The 25041-nt window shown below is 41.7% G+C and overlaps 1 protein-coding gene across 1 annotated transcript in view; it reads left to right on the top strand.

Moving 5' to 3' along the window:
* Positions 1-25041, top strand: part of SPAG1 (sperm associated antigen 1) — an 86660-nt gene that overhangs the window by 58940 nt on the left and 2679 nt on the right. Inside the window, exons 12-17 of the mRNA XM_017859467.1 lie at positions 22-193; positions 586-685; positions 6811-6963; positions 11690-11856; positions 17302-17434; positions 19233-19359. Coding sequence (XP_017714956.1) covers positions 22-193; positions 586-685; positions 6811-6963; positions 11690-11856; positions 17302-17434; positions 19233-19359 — 852 coding nt within the window. The remainder of the gene's footprint in view (positions 1-21; positions 194-585; positions 686-6810; positions 6964-11689; positions 11857-17301; positions 17435-19232; positions 19360-25041) is intronic.

The raw sequence follows: 25041 nt of genomic DNA, 5'->3' as shown, positions 1-25041 counted from the left end.
TCTGCGGCGGCGGCGGCGGAGGCGGGCGGTGGCGCCACCGGGCATCCTGGCGGCGGGCTGGGCGCAGAGAACCCCGCCGCCCCGCTTAGCCCCGCCGGCCTGAAGAGCCAGGGCAACGAGCTGTTCCGAAGCGGGCAGTTCGCCGAGGCGGCCGGCAAGTACTCGGCGGCAATCGCGCTCCTGGAGCCGGCAGGTAGGTGCGCCGCGCCCCGCCGCTTCCCGGGCCCCTGGCGCTGCGATTCACCCGACCCCCAGGGGCCCCGTGGGAGAGGCGCTGCCGCCTCCTGAATGACAGGCGCCGGCATCGCTGCATTCCTCCCAGGTGACTAAGAGCGCCGTGCCACCTGACCTCAGTGAGCAGCACCTTGGAATGCGGGCATGTTCCCGGCCAGGCACATTTGCCTCCGTCCCCGCCGGGCTTTCCCTTGGTGGCTATTGCGGGTAGCAGCTCCGCGGAGTTCTGCATGATCAGTCTGTAGGACTGCAGTGCCACCCCACTGGAGAGACCTCGGCCGTCTTGTAGTTCTGGTGAACTGTGATCTTGCTAATGGATTTTAACTGTATTTAATTAAATGTGATTTTTAGGAAGTGAAATTGCAGATGATCTAAGTATCTTATATTCAAATAGAGCAGCATGTTACCTAAAAGAAGGAAACTGCAGTGGCTGCATTCAAGATTGTAACAGGTAAACTGCACGTTTTCAGGTTTGTCAAGAGATTGTTATAATTTCATTGTGGTGAATGCAATATCCAAGATCCTAAATTTTCTGCCTAAGGATCTAATTTCTTAAGAGCTTTATGGTATGTTGATTGACGCATAAAAATCAGAAATTATCTCACATATATGAAGAGAGTCATAGAAGACTGTGCAAACTTTTTTCATTTCCACTGCCACTGCCTAATTCGTGCTCTTTTCATATCACTCCTAGACTACTGGAGAAACCTGATAACTAATTCCAATCCATTGCGGCATCAGAATAACTCTCCTGAAACATTACTTTGTTCAGATTGTTTCCATCAGGCCTTTAATGGCTCAGTATTGGCTTCGAAATAACTGTAAACTTCTCTGTCACCACACTGCCTCCAAGCAAATTTCTGCTTCCATTTGGTCTACTGGACCACTTGCTTACTCTCGCCCACCCTGTTCTCTGAGCCCTTGCCCAGGTTGCCCCTAATGGTGGTAATGCACTTTGCATATCTTAGCTTCTGAAGTTCTTGCTCAGCTACCCCTTCTCTCTACCTTCTTGGGTGCCCCAGACTTCCTGGTCATCTGCAGGTCTGTAACACCTACACTGACACTTGGTCACACCTCTAAGTCCTGTTATCCACTGAAGGGGGTTTAAACACATTGAGGTTAGGAACCATGTCTTTTCTTTTTTTAATAGACAACTAAGCACTGTACATATTTATGGGGTACCGAGTGATGCTTCAATATATATGATGTGGCCAGGTGCAGTGGCTCACGCTTGTAATCCCAGCATTTTGGGAGGCCCAGGTGGGCAGATTGCTTCAGGTCAGTTTGAGACCGTCCTGGCCAACATGATGAAACCTGGTCTCTACTAAAAATACAAAAATTAGCTGGGTGTGGTGGCACACCCTTGTAGTCCCAGCTACTCGGGACGCTGAAGCAGGAGAATCGCTTGAACCTGGGAGGCAGACATCGTTGCAGTGAGCCGAGATCCCACGACTGCACTCCAGCCTGGGCAACAGACAAGAGACTCTACTGTAAACTTTACATATATATATACACACATATTTATATATACACATATGTGTATATATGTATATATGTATATACACATACATGTGTATGTATGTATATTTATGTATATATGTGTATATGTGTGTGTATATATGAAGAGAGTTATAGAAGATTGTGCAAACTTTTCATTTCCACTGCTACCGCCCTAATTCGTGCTCTTTTCATATTACTCCTAGACTACTGGAGAAGCCTGATAACTTCTCCATATATATATGAAGTTATCCATATATATCCACAGATCCATATATATGAAGTATATGTATACGTGTATATATGTATACACGTATATATACACATATATACATGTATAGATACACATATATACACGTATACATATACATATGTATACCTATATATGAAACTATCATTGTTAACTACAGTCATCCTACAGTGCTATAGAATACTAGAACTTGTGCCTCCTATCTAGCTGTAATTTTGTATCCTTTAACAAATCTCTGCCTGTCCCCCACTTCCCCCTACCCTTCCCAGCCTCTGGTAGCCTTTAAGGAACTGTGTCTTACACAGCTTTGTACCCCTTGAAGCATATTAGTCACCCATGGTACTCAATAAGTTACCTGCCTGGATGGTAAATATCTACATAAATAAAACATTGTTTTCCACCATTAAGTAATAAGAAGCCCAAAAGAAGAAGTCATGTCCTAGTTTGACTAACACAGCTCTGGCTTACCCATGTTGTCTCATATAATACTCTCAGAAACTCTAGTTTGAACAGTAAATTATGTGGACACTGTTTACAAGGTGAGTAATTTATTATTGTTTTCATTGACTGTATCAGTTTATTGATACGGGTAAAGCTTGCTAGTATCTGTGCCTAAGTTTAAAAAGAAGGCCTTGAGGCACTTGGATTTTTTTTGCCAGTTTTACATATCTAAATTTGAAGTGAGTAATACTTATATTCTCTTTGGCCTGACATGAGACCGCATCCTCAGTTGTGTTGGCTCATACTTGCTAATTATTACATTTTTCAGGATTTTGTGAGCTGGTTGATGTCAAGTTGATATTTTGAAATCTGCCATGGTGGGATACTATTTAATACCATGAAATTAGCAAATGCCACAAATCTGGGCTTCCCACCCCTCTTTTTTCTTTACCCAGAGAGCCAGTTGTTAAGGGCTTTTACCAGTGCTCTTAACAGACCAGACCATGTGAATTTGTTGGATACCAAGCCTGTGGTGATTTGCAGCCAACATCCTTTGAGCTCAAGTGTCTGGTTCTAATACACAACCCTTCAGACTTGTTTTAGGCCTTTCCACAGTGAGGGAGGTTAGGACACTTTAGTTAAAACTTGAGACCCCTAACATTAGAGCTGCTGCAGAAGAGTGGATTTGTGTTGTCCTTACCTGAGATCCTCTAAGGCGATGAACATTTACTGGCTAAAATTGGCTGCATTTCAGTGTAGACACAGGAGAAAGTCAAGGATGGGACTCCAGCCATGGTGTCCAGGGAAGCTAGAGTGGGGGCTTGTCCTAGGGGAGGGCAGGAGATGGCTCGCCTGAGAGGGAAGTGGACGTTGGTTTAGGTAGGTTGTGCTAACTAACTTAAGAGCTGTTTTCTAGGCAAGGAACCTGGCCTTGCTGGTTGGTGCTGACCTCCGTAGAGACCGATCTACTCAGATGTTTTCTTTGATAGCTGGCCTACCAATCCCAGTGTAAGAGAAATGGAGATGAGGCCCAGCAGGGGTGATTTTACACTAAAGCAGTGATTCTCAATCTTGTTTAAGGCCAGAGAAGCCACTCTGCTTTTGTGAACATCTTTGTAGCTCAAGTGACTATATTCAAATAGATTGCATACATGTTAAAGGGAGTTTTTGTGTTTTTTTGTTTTGTTTTGTTTTTTGTTTTTCAGTTAATTATCTTTTGCTCTTTGGAGAGTTCCATGAGTGTTTGTTTGTTTGTTTGTTTGTTTGTTTGTTTGAGACTGAGTCTTGCTCTGTCCCCCAGGCTGGAGTCCAGTGGCGCGATCTCGGCTCATTGCAACCTCTGCCTCCCGGGTTCAAGTGATTCTCCTTCCTCAACCTCCCGAGTAGCTGGGATTACAGGCACTTGCCATCGCGCCTGGCTAATTTTTCATATTTCTTGTAGAGAAGGGGTTTCACCACGCTGCAGGCCAGGCTGGTCTTGAACTCCTGACCTCAAGTGATCCACCTGGCTTGGCCTCCCAAAGTGCTGGGACTACAGGGATGAGCCACTGCGCCTGGCCCAAAAGTTCTTATTACCAGATAAGTGGTATCAGGAGTCAAACACTGAGAAAGAAAAAACTTCACTTTTCTTATCTATCAGAACCTTTTTGATTTATCTAAACCACACCAAAAGTCTTTTGGTGACTTTCCATTGAGGACATTTCAACAGACTAAATACAAATGAATGTTGCCTAGTAATTCTCTTTTTTCTTTTCTTTCTTTTCTTTTCTTGTTTTTTTTTTTTTTTTTTTTTTTTTTTGAGACAGAGTCTCTCTCTGTCACCCAGGTTGGAGTGTGATGGCATGATCTTGGCTCATTGCAGCCTCTGGACCTCCTGGGTTCAAGCGATTCTTGTACCTCAGCCTCCCAAGTAGCTGGGATTACAGGTGTGCACCACCTCACCGAGCTAATTTTTGTACTTTTTTTTTTTTTTAGTAGAAACAGGGTTTTGCCGTCTTGGCCAGGCTGGTCTTGAACTCCTGGCCTCAAGTGGTCTACCAGCCTCAGCCTCCCAAAGTTCTGGGATTACATAGAGGCTTGAGCCACCATGCCTGGCCAGTTCTCTGCTGTTTCTTATCTTTGCTACTCTAACAGTCTTGAAATTAGAAGATTCTTTAGAGTCTTAACTGTGTTACCTTGAATAGATAGCCTCTTTTGTAAGCTCTGCTTCAAAAGTTCTCTGTGCTTACTTTTATGCATGGGTGGTTTTTTTCCTTAATGGAATTTCCATTAATAAGTTCATATTCATTTGCAGGATTGTGGTTAAAGAAAAAAATCTTGCATTTACTGGGCAGAAAGTGCTAAAAATGAAATACATCATCTCATCAATTTTAGATCCCAAGCTTGGCTTAAGGCCATCTTGAATAGATAAATGGCACCTTGGTCATTGGAAGTCTTCTGTGAAGTGAAGGTAGTCGCATGGTTGTGACTCTGCTCATAGAGTTAATATTACCTAAACAATAAACTAAACTACATTTAAGGCAGTGGTACAGGTGACAGATCCTGATACCCACGAATCTATTGTCTAGTGTTGAAATATGTTTACTTGATTTTAATTTTATATTTTAAATAACATTTACTGTTTACAAAAACACCAGTTACTTATTATAGAAAACTTAAGAAAAAACTAGCACAGCACAAAGATGATCATTAAAATCAATCACAATCCTAACACCTAGGCAGAGTGAAATTGGTTATTTTTTCAGAGAAGTGAAGCAGATTAAGTTTGACAGCATTTCTAGAATAATTTCTATGATACGCCAGAAGGGCTCCCACAAGTGCAGCTGAGTATCTGTATGATGTGGGGAGTGGTCTGAGTGGCAGATGACTGAGAGTTCCTTCATTTGCAGTGTTTCTGTGTGTACTGCGTTAGGCAGAGTATAGGCTCTTGAGGGCTCACGGAGAAGTTTGCCAAGTGCTTCTCATGACCCAGGTGTTGATCTAGGACTAGGAATATAGCGGTGCTCAGGACAGGCGATGCCCTTGCCTTCACGAAGCTCCCTTAGAAAGAACTGACCTGTGGGCACATCACTCCTCATGTTTCTGTTTCTTCACCCATATAATGAACATATTAATATTTACCTGACAGGTTTGTTGTGAGATTAGATGGGGAAGTCTACAGTGATTAGCACATAGCAGATACTCTGTCAATGTTTCCTCATTGCTGAATCATTGTAGACAGGAATAAAGAGCAGATTTCTAAGACTATTGGAAAAAAAACAAGTTATTTTCCATGCTCATGCTTTCCTGGAAAGTTAACTACTTGATATATTAATTGCTTATAGCATGAGCTGAAAGAATAAATCCAGAATCTTCAATGTGGACAGTCTGGTGCAGATGCTAGTTAGTAGGTTATATAGAAAGGAGGCTCTTCATAGGATCTCTGAATGGAGGACTTCTTTGCAGCTTCTGTTGATTTTGTTAAAACGAAGAGTTCTATAGTTTTCATTCATAAATACAGATGGTCCTTAACTTACAGTGGTTCAACTTATGGTTTTTTAACTTTACCATGGTGTGAAAGGGATACACAACCACAAGGTTTCAGTCTTTAAGCACTGGTGATTCTTTAACCAAAGACTGTGCTGCCTTTTGACTTAAACATATTTTCAGTTTACCATGGGATTACTGGGACATAACCATATTGTAAATCGAGGATTATATGTACAGTTTTTTTACTGTTTTACTTCAGAATATAATGAAGTACGTTAAATGCTGAAGTAGCTTTAAACACTTCAAACAAAACCAAAAAACAACCATGAGATACATCTTTAGTGATATTGGAAACACTTCATAGACTAAAACATGCAAGATGAAAATTCATGACTTAGAAGAAATCATTGTATGTTTAGTTCCTTGATTCCCTTTTGGTCTGTTTTTGAAGCCCGTTTGCAGCAAGTGAATCATAATAAACTAATAAGTTTTAGAGTGCCGATTTTCAAAATGTGATGCAACTTTTATGGTTCTGTACTTTATTATTAAATACATAGATGCAAATAAGAATTTTCTTTTTAATCTGTCAACGACAAGAATGTGTTGAAACCCTGCTCTGTGCCTTGTGCCATGCTGCTCTGTTAGGGGACTGGGGATGCCAGGGCATGCTGCCAGGGAGCTCCCGCCTCAGTGGGAAAGAGTAAATGCAGAGTGCTTTGCTACTGCTTTGAAAGAAAGGAACACAAATATGATTGCTGTCTTACTCTGGATTTGCCTTTCTGGCATGTTGCCTGGTTCCCAAGACGAAGTCTCGGATGTGTACATATTTGAGAGTTCAGTACGCAGTATCTATTCACTGAAGTATAACCGAAAGACCATTTTTCAGAACAAATGGTATATAATATTTTTGTCTTCTTTAGGGCTCTGGAACTTCATCCATTCTCAATGAAACCTCTTCTGCGGCGGGCAATGGCCTGTGAAACTCTAGAGCAGTATGGGAAAGCTTATGTGGATTATAAAACAGTGTTGCAGATAGACTGTGGACTCCAGCTAGCAAATGACAGTGTTAACAGGTAATTAATCTGAGGCAGCTACCTAAAATCTAGTTGTTTTGTACGGTTTTTCCCTTCCCCTCCTTCAAGAACATGTCAAAGTATAGCTGTGTTCTCAGTTACTTTTATCACCTCAGTGATTGCCTTCTTTTACTCCATTACATCAAATGGTTCTCTTCCTTAACTTAATTTCTGACTCTCCCTTAATACATTCTGAGTTGTGCTATAATGCCTTTGTATTTGTTTTCTGATCTATTTATTACTGCTCAATCTATATATATATATATTTTTGGTCTTAGTAACACAGGATATAACTCATATGTGCTACTTAAATATATGTGGTGATAAGAAGGTATTTACATTGATATCATAAAATCAGTACTAGTAGCTGGGTACGGTGGCTGATGCCTGTAATCCTAGCACTTTGGGAGGCCAAGGCGGGCAGATCACTTGAGGTCAGGAGTTTGAGACCAGCCTGGCCAACATGGCGAAACTTCATCTCAACTAAAAATACAAAAATTAGCTGGGTGTAGTGGCAGGCGCCTGTAATCCCAGCTACTCAGGAGGCAGGAGAATTGCTTGAACCCAGGCTGTGGAGACTGCAGTAAGCTGAGATCACACCACTGCATTCCAACCTGACAACAGAGCAAGGTTCCATCTCAAAAAAAAAATATTAAATAAGTAAATCAATCAGTACTAGCTGTAGAATAAGATCCAAAAATGTGGTGAAAACTGCTGTGTTGAATCCTCTCCTCCCACAGGATTTGCAGGTGTTCATTGGCACCATATCTGACAGTGGAAACATATCTGTTTTTTCTCCTGAGGAAAACAGATATCTTCATGAGCCTGCCAGATATTTCTGTCATATGCCCTTATAAATAGACACTTATCTAGGATGAGTAGTAATTTATAATGGTGAAATAGCAAATAATTTGGATTTAATTTATATTATGACCTATTTACCCCAGCATGAGAATGGGAAGGTAAAACTTCCAGACTTCATCAATTGCTTTCCAGTGAAATTTGAAAAATTACTAGTTGGATAACATTTCTAGTTATGTATGATATTTTCTGATCCCATTTGCTTAAAGTGTAACATCTGAAATATTTATATGTTACACTGTATCCTGTGCTGGTCTAGTGGACCACGGCCTGCTCCCCTCAAAAAAGAAAAAAAGGGAAAAAATGACATGATCTCCGTCTTTAAGCACACTAGAATATAGCTGGGTAGAAACAGTGTACAGCAGTTTATCCCCAGGCTGGGGGAAGGGATCACAGAGCGACCACACCACCTGTGTCTGTATGGGCTGAACTTGTGGAGAGAGCACTTGAGGGGGCTTTGAAGGATGCTGAGAGAACGTGAAGAGACCTTAAACAAAATTGTCGAAAATGAGAATAGTAATTCAAGGTAAGTTTTAAAATCAGACCTTACCTTCCCATGTGGTCCCAGCCCTGCTGGAAAGATACATAGGCAGAGCTGACAACCGCTCTCTTGGTAGTCACAGGGAACCTGTCTGATCCCAGCCTGCCTAGAAGAAAGGGACATACATCCATTATCTGTGATGGGGTGAGATGAGACTGAACCTCTGGCACCCACAGTCTCCTTGACCTTGAGCCTCCTTGGCCTTGATCAGGCAGTCTCACCTGGCCCTGCACAGCCACCCCACAGGGCGCCATCTGCTGCCTCCTTTTATGTGCCTGCAGGCCCTTTCTCCTTTTTGTCTTTGAATTCCTTCTCATCTATCAGGAAAGGACTTGCCTCCTCTAGGAAACTACTTTCCCTAATCTACTGTCTCCCTACTCCATAGGTGCGCCTTAGGTTCCCTTTCTCAGTGCCCCCATAACACTGGGCCCTCTTTTTTTACCCAGCTTCCATATTGTTTTTAAGTTTGCTGTCTCTCTGTGTAAAATTCTTTTCCTGTGGCTCTAGCAGGTGTTCCCTGAGGTCAGAAATTGTGTTTTTTCATCTTTGTTGCTGTACTGCCCCATGTCTGTGTCCGGTAGACATCCTCAATAAAAATGAGTGCATTTTCAAACAGAGAAGACAGGGTTCACTCCTTTGCTTTGGGGCATTGCTTGTTGCTTTTAATTTGCCCCATCCTCGGCTTGGTAGTTTTCAAGGTAGGGCTGGAGAAAGTAAGATCTTCTCACAGTGTTAGAAGTTATCGTGAAATGGAAAATGGGGAGACACCGGAAGTATCTGGCAGAGAGGAGGGCCTGATGAAAAGGTATTTTAGGAAGTCTAATTAATAGTAGGCTGAATGGTTGAAGGGAGAAATGAGTCTGAGAGACCATGATTACTGACATTTCTGACCTTTTTGCATTATGGATTTTCTAAAAAATTGAGGTAGAATTCATGTACATAAAATTAACTAAGGTGTACAATGCAGTGGCATTTTGTACACTCACCATCTTGGGCAGTCATCACTTCTTTCTAGTTCCAAAACATTTCCACCACCCCAAAAGGAAGCCCTGTACCCAGTAAGCAGCCACACCCCATTTTCCTTTCCCCCTAGCCCCTGGCAACCACAATCTGTGTTCTGTCTCTATGGGTTTATCTGTTCTGATGTTTCATCTAAATGGAATCATATATGGCATTTGTGTCGGGCTTCCTTCACTTAGCATGTCTTCAGGGTTCATCCACGGCATAGCATGGATCAGTACTTCATTGCTTTTTATGGCTAACATTCCATTATATGCATGTATATACCATATCACATCTTGTTCATCCATTCGCTGGTTGATGAATATTTGGGTCATTTCCACCTTTTGGCTATTGTCAACAGTGCTGCTGTGAACATTGATGGACAAATTTTTGTTTGCATACTTACTTTCAGTTCCTTTTCATATATGCCTAGGAGTAGAATTGCTGGGTAATACTATGTTTAACTTTTTGAAGACTATTATATTTATTATATGTACTCAAGAAGGTTCATTTAAAGTAATTGACTTTTAAGACTCTTTTTTTTAATTGAATGGTTCTTGTTGATATTTTGTTGATGAGGAGGCTTTGGTTTTGCCATGCATGCATATTTTTATATACAATATCTATTTAAAATTTTTCACTATTTCTTATTTGTGAATCCCATATTTCTGCTTGCTTTTCCATCTATTCCAGTTCATTATGGAAAATTAAGCAGCAGCAGCTTTTTTTTTTTTTTAATTTAAACATCTGTATTTATTTTGTTTCTGTCTTCCATTAACCATATTCCTCTCTTCCTCTCCAGGAATCTTATATGTTAAATTTCCCTGCATATACTTATTTATTTCCTGGCAACACATCATCTCTTTTCAGCTGCTTCTTCCTTCCTCTCTGCTGGTAATACAAGTTTTGCTTGAAAATTCTTTTTTCTCAAACTTCTTTTTCTTCTGCAATTCTGGGTGGTTATACATTAATTTAAATTTTTTTTTTACCTTAAAGCATAAGATTCAATTATTATAACCAAAGATCACTATGGAAATTTAAGTTTAAGAAACTACAGGGAAAGTATGTGCATTACATTTGTCTACATGTAAATATAAAAGTTTTCACACAAAAGTATATGCGACTAGATTTAACTAACTTGACTTTATTCTAACTAACTGCCAGTAAACCAGTTCAGTCTTATGAAGCAGTTCTTTTTAACCAGATGTGTTCAAAAGACATAATTTTTAATTTTGTTTTTAAATCTAATTATGACATTCTGTATGTTTAAAATAATGAATAAGTGATCACTGAGGATATTAATCTAAATTTTATGATGGCCATCAGTAAATGCCATTAATAAAAAAGCTCTTGTAGTAGAATCTAGTATCTTATTTTTTCATCTTTATTCATATGAAAAGAGAATAGATGGGGCTGGGTGTGGTGGCTCATGCCTGTAATCTCAGCACTTTGGTAGGCTGAGATCACCTGAGGTCAGGAGTTTGAGAGCAGACTGGCCAACATGGCAAAACCCCGTCTCTACTAAAAATACAAAAATTAACTGGGCCTGGCAGCACATGCCTGTAATCCCAACTACTTGGGGGGCTGAGGTAGGAGAATTGCCTGAACCCGGGAGGCAGAGGTTGCAGTGAGCCAAGATTGTATCACTGCTCTCCAGCCTGGGTGACAGAGTGAGACTCCATCTGAAAAACAAAACAAACAAACAAACAAAAGAATAAACTGATAATTATAGAAATGAAAAAAATACAGAGCAAGAAAGAGTATCTTAACCACATGTAAATGTTTTGAGAAAAAGCATTATTCACATGACAGCGAGCCCTAACCAGTGTTGGCAACCAGTGTTGTATACCTGTTGTCAACCACAGTAGTTGGTAATGTGGTTATCATAATGTACAGTTTGGGCATAGAAATTCTAAAATACTTCTGATCATTCTCAAGAGTAACACATTATCAATTTAGTAATGATTTTAAATATTATAGGAGACATTTCTTCTAGGCCTCCTAAATTTTAGTTTTATTAACATATTTATAACTTTCTCAAAAAATAAAATTTTATTATGTATACATTAAATTTTTTTAACAAATTAAAAATGTCTTAATTTTTTGTTTTGATTAAAAAATAGTCTAAGTTGCATCATTTATGATAACTTGTAAAAATATTTTTGAAAACAGTTTATGTGGACAGAAAATGCTCAGGATTGCATGTTTTCTATAAGGAAGTACACATTTGCATAGCATTTGTAAATTTTACTCTTAATCTGACCTTCAGTAATATAAAAAGCAAACTAAATGATCAACAGAGAAAATTCATTTTCTCTTTAGGCTATCAAGAATTTTAATGGAGCTGGATGGACCAAATTGGCGGGAGAAGCTGTCACCTATTCCTGCTGTGCCTGCTTCTGTGCCACTGCAGGCTTGGCATCCGGCAACAGAGATGATCTCAAAACAAGCAGGAGACTCCAGCAGTCATCACCAGCAGGACATCACAGGTGGGGGATGCCTACACTCATTTCTTCTCAAGGTTACCTTGAGCTGTGTGTGAACTTTCACAGTAAAGCAGAGACATAAGAGCATTAATTTTAGAATCAGACCTAGGTTTAAGTGAAGTCCCTGTTCTCCCTCTTTGGCTGGTCTCAAACTCCTGACCTCAAATGATCTGCCTGCCCTGGCCTCCCAAAGTGCTGGAATTATGTTCTCCCTCTTTAAAACTGCATAGTCTTAAGAAGTTGCTATATACCTCCTGTGTCCTACTCGTATACATGTAAAAGGGTTTTTTGTTTTGTTATGTTTTGAGACAGGGTCCTGCTCTGTCACTCAGGGTGGGGTCCAGTGGCGCAATCATGGTTCACTGCAGTCTCGACCTCCCAAGCTCAAGCAATACTCCTGCCTTAGCCTACTGAGTAGCTGGAACCACAGGTGCATACCACCATGCCCGGCTAATTTTTAAATTTTTTGTAGAGACGGAGTCTCCCTATGTTGCCCAGGCTGGTCTCAAACTCCAGGGCTAAAGTGATTCTCCTGGCTCAGCCTCCCAAAGTGCTGGGATTATAGGCATGAGCCACCATGCATGGTTTGAGGCAGGGAAATGTATTAATAAAAGTCTCACAAGGAGGTTCTCAGAAATAAATGGAGATGTCTATATAAAATACTATATTCTGACTGTGTAAACCTGTAGTAACCTCTTAAACATTGTTAACATAACTAATAAGAAAAAGAAGGCCAGGTGCAGTTGGTCATTCCTGTAATCCCAGCACTTTGGGAGGCAGGTGGATCACTTGAGCCCAGGAGTTCAAGACCAGCCGTGGCAACATGGCAAAACCCTATCTTTACAAAAAATATAAGAATTAGCCAACTGTGGTGGTGCATGCGTATAGTCCCAACTACTTGGGAGACTGAGGTGGGAGGATCCCCTGAGCCCAGGAAGGTTGAGGCTGCAGTGAGCTGTGATGGTGTCACTGCACTCCAGCCTGGGTGACAGAATGAAACGCTGTCTCAAAAAAAAAAAAAAAAGAAGTTAAATAACATGTAGCTCTACAGTAGACCCTGTATGTGATGAGGCTAAAGAGTAAGACTGATATGTTTAAAATAATAAAATAAAGCCCCACAACATAAATATAGTCATGTGCTCATAATGGTATTCCAGTCAACAGTGGAGCACATCTATGACAGTGATCCCATAAGATTATAATACTGTAAATTTACTGTGTTTTTACTGTACTATACCCTTACCATACCTTTTCTGTGTATAGATACACAAATACCATTGTGTTACAGTTGCCCACGGTATTCAGTACAGTAACATGCTGTTACAGGTTTGTAGCCTAGGAGCATTAGCTTGCACCATACAGCCTGGATGTGTAGTAGGATATACCATCTAGGTTTGTGTAGCCACACTCTATGATGTTTGCACAACAGCAAAATTGCCTAATGACAAATTTCGCAGAACGTATCCATTATTGAGTGATGAATGACTGTGTAATGCAGGTACTTCCTTCTGCCTTTATCGTAGTTGTTAAAAAAATTTGTATTCCTTAGTGCCTACATTATTACTTTGAGCATAGTAAGTAAGCATTTAATAAATGTAACTTCACCCTTGCCTTCTGCTTTAAAGCCAGCTGAGGCCCCATTTCTCCCACAAAGCTTAGAAACTCCATGTGTGTCCCCAAGTTGTGCTTCATTTTATAGATGCCCTGAGGTTCCTGAGCCATGATGTCCAGATAGCTAGTGTTGAACCCTCATTTTCTTTACTGCCAAGAAAGAGCAGACAGGGGACGTCTGCCAAGTAGATGATCTAGCAGTCCCAGGAAAATCATGGAGATCTGTAGTTTTCTAGAGCCCGTTATTAATAGGGCCTGACACAAAGCATTTGCTCAGTAAATAAGAGCTACTTCTTACTAACAAAATGCATCTACAGCTATGAGTTAGCACACCATAGCACAGGTATAATCAACTGTGTTTGAATTTTTCTGTCCATATTTGTTTACTGATTGATAGTGAGAATGGATACCAAAGGTTTAAAGACACTGGAGGATAAAAGCTTGAGGAAAATTTTTCAGCAAAATCTTCCCTAATATTCTATTTCAGGGTTTATATACCAGGATTGGGAAAGTACTATTTGACCCTATTATGTCAGAATTTTTTTTTTTGAGACAGGATCTTGCTGTGTTGCCCAGGCTGGGGTGTGGGGGTGCAATTTTGGCTCACTGCAGCTTCAACCTCCTGGGTTCAGGCAGTCTTCCCACCTCAGTCTTCTGAGTTGCTGGGACTACAGGTGTGTGCCACCATGTCTGGCTAATTTTGTATTTTTTATAGAGACAGGATCTCATTATGTTGCCCAGGCTGGTCTCGAATTCCTGGGCTCAAGTAATCCTTCTGCCTCAACCTCTGAAAGTGCTGGGGTAACAGGTATGAGTAGCCTAGACTGTGTGAGATCTTTTGAAACATGAAACATGGGCAGAAATATTCTGTGATTTGAAATAAAAGATGAAAAGTAAACTAGCATTTTATACAATTTGTGCAGAGGGACGAATAAGATTATTGTTTACATTCTGAGTTTACATTATAATTTAGGGGACTGGGCATGGTGGCTCTTGGCAGTAATCCCAGTAGTTTGGGAGGCCATGGCAGGAGGATCGCTTGAGGCCAAGAGTTCAAGACCAGCCTATGAAACAAAGCAAGACTCCCATTTCTACCAAAAAAAAAAAAATTGGCTGGGTGCGGTGGCTCATGCCTGTAATCCCAGCACTTTGGGAGGCTGAGGCAGGCAGATCACTGGAGCTCAGGAGTTTGAGACTAACCTAGGCAACATGGCAAAACCCTGTCTCTACTAAAAATACAAAAATTAGCTGGACATGGTGGCACGTGCCTGTAGTCCCAGCTACTTAGGAGGCTGAGATGAGAAGATGGCTTGAGTCCAGGAGGCAGAGGTTGCGGTGAGCTGAGATTGCACCACTGCACTCTAGCCTGGGTGACAGAGCCAGACCCCATCTCAAAAAAATAATAATAAAAAAAATAAATTTATCTATCAGAAGATTTTAAGATTGCAAAATCCAAAAGTTTGATTTATGGATTTTTATTATATCTCAGATTATTCCATAGGATAAACTTATTACCTAGGTTTAAAACTTAAAATTTTAATATTTTGTGTATGTTTGAAAACTTGGTTGTAAGTAACAGAAAATCTGTTGACTTAAAGTGTAAGGGACGGTCTTGGCTCATGTCACTGAAAGGGCCCAGACAGGCTGTAAATCAGGCTCAGCTCATCAAGGCTTAGGCTGTAGCAGGAAACAATAGAACTGTAGCAGTTTTAGGCTTTACATCTACGCATATCAATGTCCAAAGAGAGAGGGAAACCATTGCTTTTGATGGCATTAAGAATGAGGAAGTAGCCTGGGCTTGGTGGCTCACGACTGTAATGCCAGCACTTTGGGAGGCCAAGGCAGGAGGATCACCGAGGTCAGGAGATCGAGACCATCCTGGCTAACACGGTGAAACCCTGTCTCTACTAAAAATACAAAAACTAGCCGGGCGCGGTGGCGGGCGCCTGTAGTCCCAGCTACTCCCCTGGAGGGCTGAGGCAGGAGAACGGCATGAACCCGGGAGGCGGAGCTTGCAGGCGAGCCAAGATTGCCCGCCCAACCGCACTCCCAAGCCTGGGGCAACAGAGCGGGACTCCGTCTCAAAAAAAAAAAAAAAAAAAACACGCCAAAAGAATGAGGAAGTAGTACATTTCCTCATTTCCTCAAAGCCCAGGCTTTTTAATCTGTTATTCTATTCATCTGAATTGGGCCATGTGCCCATCCCTGAGCCAATCTCTTTGATGAGGAAACGCCCCATGCACTGACTGGCTTAGACCTGGGGTTTTGACCTGTGAGGTCAGCCTTCCCTGAACATGTGCTCTGAATAGGAGAGGGGTGATAGCTGAATGAATATTGAGGTCCCAGAAACAGATTCTGAGCAGGGTGTCAGCAATGTTCATGGCAAGATAATAGGGATAGTCTGTAATTCTGGTAATGAGCAGTTCAGACTCTGATTGCAGATAACAGAAAGCCCAACTTATAATGCCTCAAGTAAGCAAAAAATTGTTTATGGGCACTTACTATGGACAAGTCCACAGATGGAGTGGTTGCAGGGATGGCTGGATTCAGGACTCAGAGATTCTAGTTCTCCATCTTGGCCTCTTACTTGCTCTGATGGCCCCATTCTTACACCATCCCTTTTTATCACAAGATGGCAAAATAGCTCCTCTTTTGAGCCTTAAATTCCACAGGAAAGAACAAGAATTATTTTACAAGAATCGTTCAAAACATTTTATCAGCTCTTATAGACCCATCCCTGAACAATTGGATTACTGTGGCCATAGGACTGATGTGCTGATTAATAAAATGATTATCCCAAAGGTTAGGGCTGGAGTGAGGTTTGCTTCACTTAAACCAAAGGAGCAGAGAATGAAAGAGATATGATTTCCCAAGGAAATTTGGGGTGCCGGATAGATGTTCACTTCAGGCTTTAAGAGGAGTGTTCACTATTCACAAAATAGTTGCCAAGCAGAACACTGTGGATATTTGTATCCCATTACATGGACAGGTTCTGTCATATCCAAGCTTAACCAGAGGTCTGAAGTGCTCCTGTACCACTGTAAAAGTGCTGTGTGAGGCAGCATAGATGGAGATGACAGAAAACACTGAGGGTTGCTAGTTCACATGTGCAGCCTTACTGGAGACTCTGCCTCTTGTCATATAGTCACCTGAGCCCTGTTAGGATTGTTTGCTCAATTCTCTCCATCTCTAAGGTGGTTCTGGCCTCTGTTACTGTCTTTAGAATCCTAGTAGAGAAAAGATGGCATGTCAAGATGGATAACATGACGAAATTATTACTTGTATCTTTTTTTCTTTTTTCTTTTTTCTTTTTTTTTTTTTGAGATGGGGTTTCGCTCTTGTTGCCCAGGCTAGAGTGCAATGGCATGATCTTGGCTCACCGTAACCTCCGCCTCCCAGGTTCAAGCGCTTCTCCTGCCTCAGCCTCCTGAGTAGCTGGGATTACAGGCATGCGCCACTACGCTGGCTAATTTTGTATTTTTAGTTAAGATGGGGTTTCTCCATGTTGGTCAGGGTGGTCTTGAACTCCTGACCTCAGGTGATCTGCCCGCCTCGGCCTCCCAAAGTGCTGAGATTACAGGTGTGAGCCACCGCACACGGCATTTGTATCTTATTTTCTAATTAGAAAATAATAGTATCATAATTATATAATTACTTTTACTTATAGCCTATTTGTCATTTTAATTTGTCTACAAAGTTTTGTTCCATTTAGATTTTTGCTCTGCATGCTGTGTGGTCAAGTTAATTTGCAATAGAGGATTTACTTACAGCTCTACTTAAGGTTTCATAGAGGTCCTTGTACAAATACTTCCTCTTTTTTGTTTTTTTGTTCTATAGATGAAAAAACATTTAAAGCCCTTAAGGAAGAAGGAAATCAATGTGTAAATGACAAAAACTATAAAGACGCCCTCAGGAAATACAGCGAATGCTTAAAGATTAACAATAAGGAATGTGCCATATATACAAACAGGCAAGTTCTTTGTAACTTTATTCTTATGTTGATAGTTTTGATTAAAAATATTTTAAGTAACTTATTAACACAAATAATTGCCAAAGGTTTTGTGACGGTTCTAGGAATTTCTATAGCAAGCTGTCCTAACCAAGGGTTTCTGAAAGAAATGAGACTGCGGGAGTTCTACAGAGACTGGAAGCCTGAGGTGTGGGCGGGATGGGAGGTCTGACATAGTATGTGCCACCAGGTTCCCAAAAGCGACCATGGCTGTTTTGGCTTGTGCAACTCTGATTCAGCATTTCCTGGCTTGCCGGCCTCGTTGCAGCTAGCTGGGCCTGGGCATTGTCCAGTGTGGGAGGAGCAGGAATCAATGACCTCTCAAAATAGTGTCTTACGGAGAATGCCCTTTTCCTTCTGAAGTGCTGTGGGAAGGCACCAGCGTCATTGATAGTGTGCAGCAGGAATGGGCAGATTGTTGCTCAGGTACCATCTTTACCACGTGGTAAAAGATACCTATATAGAATATGGTGATAGAATATTGGACAAAAGATGTCACTAAATCCAAAAGATGTCACTAAATCCAACAGATGTTTTTCTGCCCTTCTCCTGTTCAGCCTCTGCAGGATTGGGCATTATTGGCCACTCAGTTTTCTGTGAAGACTCCTCCTCCTCTTGGCTGCAGAGGAGGAGGCGGGCAGCTCATTGCCAGGTTCTCTTCCTCTCCCTCTCCTTCTGTAGGCTTTTCTTTCCCTAGAATTCTCGTAGTTCTGAGGGTCTAGATCCTTTTTCCTTTCTACATCCTCTAGAGGCCATTGCATCCTCTCCCCAGGTCCACTTACTGCCTTACAACGATGTCTCCCAAATCTCTGTCTTCTGAGTTCCAGACCGAAGCGCTCCCCGTCTCTTCTGCACTCAGGGCTGGATATCATCCCCGACCTCCCTCTTCCAGTCAGCAAGCTCGGATGCTCCTACCTTCTAAATCCCAAATCCATCTTCAGCGTGACCCTGCCTCCTTGCCACCACCCTCCTGTCATTCCCTTGCTCTGGGCCACTTTCCTCTCCTAAATGTCCACGGCACCGTCTTGGTGTCCTTGCATAGCTTTGTTCCATCATCTCGTTCTCCAAGCTGTAGCCAGAGGGACTGTCTCAAACGTGGCAAACGTGTCAGCCCCTATTAAAAACCCTTCATCGGACTTCCATTAAGCTCAGTTTATAAAGCTCAGCCTCCTTGCCATGACTTCCAGTGCCCTTCATGATCTGGCCTGCCTGCTCTTCCAGCCTCATCCCTGCATTCCAGCCATATGGAACTCTTTTTAATTCTTCAAGAACACCATATTCTCTCCCACCGTAGGTCTGTGTACTTGCTGTGTCCTTGGCCTCCACTCCCCGCTACCTCTGTCTGAACTCTTTCAACCCAGTGCGTTTACACTGGATAATTCTTCATACTCTAGATTTTGACTTAAATGTCACTTATTCCTTGCCTGCCTGCTCTGCGCCTTGTCTCAGCCCCACTGAATCTGATGTAGTTCTCAGCCGTGTGCTCCCAGAGTACTTTGCACAGATTTTACTGTGTTCACTTGTCTTAATGGTCTGTCTCTTCCACTTGATTGCATCCTCCTTGAGGGCTGTGACTGTATTTTGTTTGCAGTTGTATCCCCAGTGCCATATAATTAAATCAAATGTTAAGTTTCAATGGAAACCGCAGTGGTATAGAAACAGACATATTCAGCTATTTTCTGATTTTTCTTAGCTATCTAAACTTATAGATATCCAATCTTTACCTTTCATAATACTGAGTTCCGTTGCATTATGCCAGAGCTCTCTGTTACTTGAAGCTGTGCCAGTTTGAAGAAGCAAAGCAGGACTGTGATCAGGCACTTCAGCTAGATGATGGGAACGTGAAAGCCTGCTATAGACGAGCTCTGGCTCATAAAGGACTCAAGGTGAGGAAATCTTCATTTTAATGCATAAACTTCAGTTCTGAACAAATCAAGTGGTTTTCAAAGGATAAATCTCCAGATCTTGGGATGGGATTGAGATTATTCTTGGATTTAATCCTAGAACTGTACTAACCAGTTCTAAAACCTTGATAGAGGCCTCAGATTTCACCCCTAACCATAATGCGAAACTAGATTGCTTCTAAGATTCCTTCCAGCTCCAAAATGATGATTTATTCTCTAGTTTTCTGAGGAATATTGTTAGTAGGTTCATTTTAAGATACAGGAAGGTTTGGTACTGAATTAGCCAAAGCTAGTGGTAATGCTGCTGGTTCCTCCAGCAAGGATTGGTGTTGGAGTTTGGGTGGGGAAGGCATCAGAATGGAAGATGGGTGACCCAGCGGAAGTTGAGAGAGAGACGTCAGTGACTTGAAAGCTTATAGTGATCTGGGCCTTAAACCAGCTGATGGTCAGTGTAAGTCTGTAGAATGCCATTCTTCTCTAAGAAAACCATACCATTAGTTTAGAAGAAAGTGGACATTGTGTAATTACACTTTTCTTCATGCAGATTCTTCTGCATGGAAATCCTGATGAATGAGTGTTCATATTTATAGAAAATAACATCACAAAGAAAAACCAGAACATACTGGAAAATAGTATTTCCTGAAATAATTTTCTTAAAACTCAATTTTATTAAGGTGTAATATGATGAAGGTCATACATTGTAAGTATGCAGGTCATTGACTTTTGGTATGTGCATATCCTCTTGTAGCCAATATCCCAATCAAGATAAAGAACATTTTCTTCCGAAGGTGCTGTGTGCTAAAAATTAAAAATAACATTTTCATCTTTCTAGAAAGTTCTCTGTGCCCCTGTACAACAAATCTCCCTCCCTCTGCCCCTACCCTCAGGCAGCCATTCATCTGATTTCTACCACTATAGATTAGTTTTGATTCTTTTGGACATTACCATAAATCATATAGAATGGACTCTACTGTTTGGCTTCTTTCAGCATAACCTGATATTTGTTTATACTGTGTGGGTATCAGGAACTGTTCCTTTTCATGACTGTGTTGTATGAATATATCACAATTTATGTATATATTCACCAGTTGATAACACTTAGGTTGTTTCCAGTTTGGGGCTGTTAAGAATAAAGCTGCTGTGACATTCTTGTGCACATTTTTAATGGATGGACTTGTTTACAAACTGTACAGCTGGAGGCCAGATGCGACTAGGAGTGGGGATAGAGGGAGATGGTCAGATCCTGAGGGGCTTGGTAGGCCATGCTCAGAAGGCTGGACTTAATTCTGAAGGTGGCGGAGCCTCCAGAGCAGGGTAAATGGTGGTGTAATGGATCAGATTTGGGGACCTCATGGAAGGTTGATCAGAGGGGCCCAGGATGAGGAGGAAGGCAAGTGAGAGATCATCAAGGTGAGAAGCAGGTACCTGAAGGAAAGTAATGTCAAAGGAAAGGGAGAAGTATGTTAGCTGCTGTGGCAGCTATAACAAAGCACCACAGACCGGGTGGCCTGAACCACAGAAATCTATTCTGGAAGTGGGAAGTCTCAGCGTACGGTGTTAATAGGGGTGCTCTCTTCAGAGGCCTATGTCTCTGGCTTACAGATGCTGTCCTCTCCCTGGGTCTCCATGTGGCCTTCCCTGTGTGTGTGTATGTGCCCAAATCCTCTCTTTTTATAAAGACACAGTCATCTTGGACTAGGTGGGGCCTACTGATTTTAACTCGATTACCTCTTTAAAGGCCCTGTCTCCAAATATGGTTACGTTTTGAGGTATTGGAGGTTAGAACTTCAACACAGGAATTTCTGTGGGGACATAGTTCAGCCCATAACAGAAGGGAAGGGGCCAATTCATGGGATTATGGTAAAATTGACAGGACATAGCAGTCAAATGTCTAGGAGAAGTGATGAAGGGGATGCCTCCCAGGTTCTGGCTGGGTGGCTGAGGGCAGTGGTGTGATAGTGGGGAGCATTCAGGACCAGGGCAGCTTGGGAGTGGGGAGAGGATTGTTTTGACTGATTTAGTCTGAGATAGTTGTTTTAATTCCGTGCCCATCACTGAAAAGGGAACTATCTAGGTTCTGCAGGGAGAAGAGCAGTCATGTTGCATAGGATAGCAAATGAGGACCACCCAGGTGCACTGAATGGCCAGCTTTTCCAGATCATAGATCCACTCTGGCTGTAGTGCAGTCATGCCTGCATGTCCTGCCAGGACCCCCGTGCTGCCCTGTGACCCCCGCCCCATGCTGACAGAGCCACACAGTGTCCATGTGACCCTAACACATGCCTCCCCGCTGGCCCTCTTTTTTTTGGTTAGCAACACACTCACTTGTAAAAAAATTTCCTAGATGGTGTATGGCACCACAAATTAAAAGAGACTCCTTGAAATGTACTCACCTCTTTGAGCTTAGTAGATTTGGTAAATGAGGATTTATATGACTTAGGAGTTTACAGATGGCCAAACTCTTGGAGCATGTTTACCTTTTAGTGGCTGCCTGACTTTCTGAACCTGGTGAGCTGACTAAAGGTCAGAAGCTGCACCCTAATGAAAGACTGGACTTTAATTTGTGTGGGTATCATCATTAATACTTCATTGGACTTTTCTATTTCCTTGGAATGAATTCTAGAAATTGTATTATGATGCACAAAAATAACGCCAAATTTGAGTAATCCTATCCCACCAGATTATGAGGCTGGTAGCTTACAGCTTGATTTGTTGTCCAGTAATTTGAGGTATGTGCCAGGTGAATTTCAGAATTTTAAAAAATGTTTAAGAGAGACAGGGTCTCACTATGTTGGCCAGGGTTGGTGTTAAACTCCTGGCCTCAAGCAATCCTCCCACTTTGGCCTCTCAAAATGCTAGGATTACAGATGTGAGTCACCATGCTTGGCCTAATTTCAGGATCTTCAAAGGCCACAACTGCTTATAGAATGTGTCAGAACTCACACCCAGGCCTGTTTGCCCAGTGTGACTGCAATGAGGAAGTGGCACAGGGGCTCACAGTGGTAGGTGCCCTGCCTTTAGCTCCCAGCTCCACACTATGCTTTTCTCAGATCTTCTGTTTGTTTTCTGACTTTAATAGTTATTTTAATGGTGCTAGCTTTGAAAATATGAGCTTTCTTTAATGTATAGCTATTCTTTGTAAGAAAAGATCACTGAACATTTTGCTTTTATTTACAATTTATTTCTCTTATTGAGTGCCAATTATGTGCTACGTGTTAGGAGTATAAATGTGAATAAAGACATGATGCCTACTTAGGGAATTTACACCCAAGAGAGGATGCTGCAAGATCCACCCAAAAGAGGATGCTATAGAGGATGATACATACAATTGTTATGTATCAATACAAATATCAAAAAGAATATCATAAAATAACTATTGCTTTTATGGTTTCAGCAAAACTATTAATGGTAAATATTATCACAAACATGTGATCATAATACATCCCTTTTTAAAGGCCTAATGAGGTTGTTAGCAACTTTTATTGCCTTTCTTGTCAAAGCCACATTTTCTGGTTTTTTGTTGTTATTGTTTGTTGTTTATTTTTGAGACAGAGTCTTGCTCTGTCACTCAGGCTGGAATGCAGTGGCATGATCTTGGCTCACTGCAACCTCTACCTCCCGAGTTCAAATGATTCTCCTGTCTCAGCCTCCCGAGTAGCTGGGACTACAGACATACACCACCACGCCTGGCTAATTTTTGTATGTTTAGTAGAGACAGAGTTTAGCTTTGTTGGTCAGGCTGGTCTCGAACTCTTGGCCTCAGGTGATCCACCCACCTCGGCCTCCCAATGTGCTGGGACACACTTTCTGTTTGTATGAGCTCTGCTCTTCCCTCTACACTGCATGGCTGGGTTCTCTTCAGGTCTTGACTTCTCTGACACCTGTAACTGTAGAAAAAGGAGGCTCTCTTGTTAGTATCCACCTCCACCTTTAGTTTTCTTCATGGCATAAATGATAGTCTGTAATTATTTATTCATTTGTTTACATGTTTTTAATTGCTTCCCCTCATAGGACGTAAGCTTCCATAAATGCAAGGCCTAAGTCTGTTCTTCCTCGTCTTGTCCGTGGTCCTCGTAGCTCCTGGCACATGGTCATGCTCAGAGACCATCTGTGAGTGAATGAGCCTGGCCCCCTCTTAGCTGCCTCCTTGCCCAATTCTGTCTACGCCCTTGCTGCCATTCTACCCTCTCTTCATGCTTGTCTGCAGTGCTAACACTTGTCAATGTGCATTTTTTGTTTTCTTCTGTCTCTTCCAGTCAGGCTGCTCTTTAGGCAGAGACTTTCTGGATTCATGAAAATGATCCCACTGACTCCTAGGGTGTTGAGCTTCCATTTCCAAGGCTGTGGCTCACAGGTCTCTATTTCCAGTCCTTTCCCTTGAGCTCCACACTGTGTAATCATCCACTTTCTGGTCATTGCTGTCGTGACCATCCCATTCTTCATTGTTAAAATGGGAACAATAAAAGGTAATATTTATAGGGCTGTTGGGAGAGTAAAGTAATACTTGTAAAATGCTTAAAATGGTAAGAATTAGCTTTTATTACTTCCTCAGCTTGCCCTCCTGCTCCACTCCCTTGCCTTTCAGGTATGGCTCCCTGCCTAGAACACTTAGGATATAAATACAGTGTCATTTTCCCCCCTAGTAGGTTGCAGTGCTGGTGTAGGACAGTGGTATCTGGAGATTTGTTATACTTTGTAAATAATTTACTTTTATAAATTAGAGCAGATTTAAGGTTATCCCTTTAAATATATCCCTCTTGCTCTGGTGTGTTGCTGTGGGGGAGGGGAAAGGCATGTGGGATTACAGCTAGGCCCCCAGGAATGTCACATAATCACTAGCTCAGCTTATCTGTGCTCAGCCTCTTGTGCATGCTGTTACTGATGTGTCATGAATACTTAAAGAGGTTACACATCCTTGCAGTTCTTTGCCTCTTCACAGTTTGGTTTATTCAAAACATGGGTCTAGTCTGTAGTTTAGAACACAGCTTGTCACAGCAGACTGACTTTGGGGCATCTGTCTCTGCTACTAGATTCAGTGGTCATGTCTTGTTAAATCCCTTTCTTTCCCCTCAACTTCTTCAATGTATTGTGTGACTCATGGAAGATTAAATGTTGACTCTAGCCAATTTCAAAGAATAAACAACCTGGAAGGATTTTATGGAACAAAAGTATAATAATAACTACCATTTGCGTAGTCCTTTATAGGTTTAAGCCACTTATTATTTATTCATTTATTTCTTGGTACAGCCTTGTAAAAATCTGAATAGAGCTTTTGTTCCGCTTATGTTAAAGATAAGAAGACTGAAGCCCAGAAAGGTTAAGTAGGATCTTGTTTAACTTTCATTACTAGTAGGTGCTAATACAAGAATGAGTTCATTCTGTCATTCATTCATTCAGCAAGCAACAAGTGCTTAATGTGTCAGGGACTGGGAAGGTTGTGGTGATACAGAATTTAACTTGCGTTTTCTAACTCCAGATCCTGTGCTTTTTCTCTTATAGTAGATGTTCACTGTATTATGGGCTATAATATTTCAGCTGCATACTCACTCCTTAGGCTCACTTTTTATAAGAGTGGTATTAATGTGGACCCTGCACAGATACTGCACAACTCACTTCATCAACCCCACTCCCACTCAGGTTACTCTAGGCTCCTTCTATTTATGA

This window comes from Rhinopithecus bieti, unplaced genomic scaffold (assembly GCF_001698545.2).
Source record: "Rhinopithecus bieti isolate Rb0 unplaced genomic scaffold, ASM169854v2 scaffold_47952, whole genome shotgun sequence".
In the NCBI taxonomy this organism is placed as follows: Eukaryota; Metazoa; Chordata; class Mammalia; order Primates; family Cercopithecidae; genus Rhinopithecus; species Rhinopithecus bieti.
The sequence above is the reverse complement of the archived record's forward strand: the minus strand, read 5'-3'. Positions and strand labels throughout refer to the sequence as shown.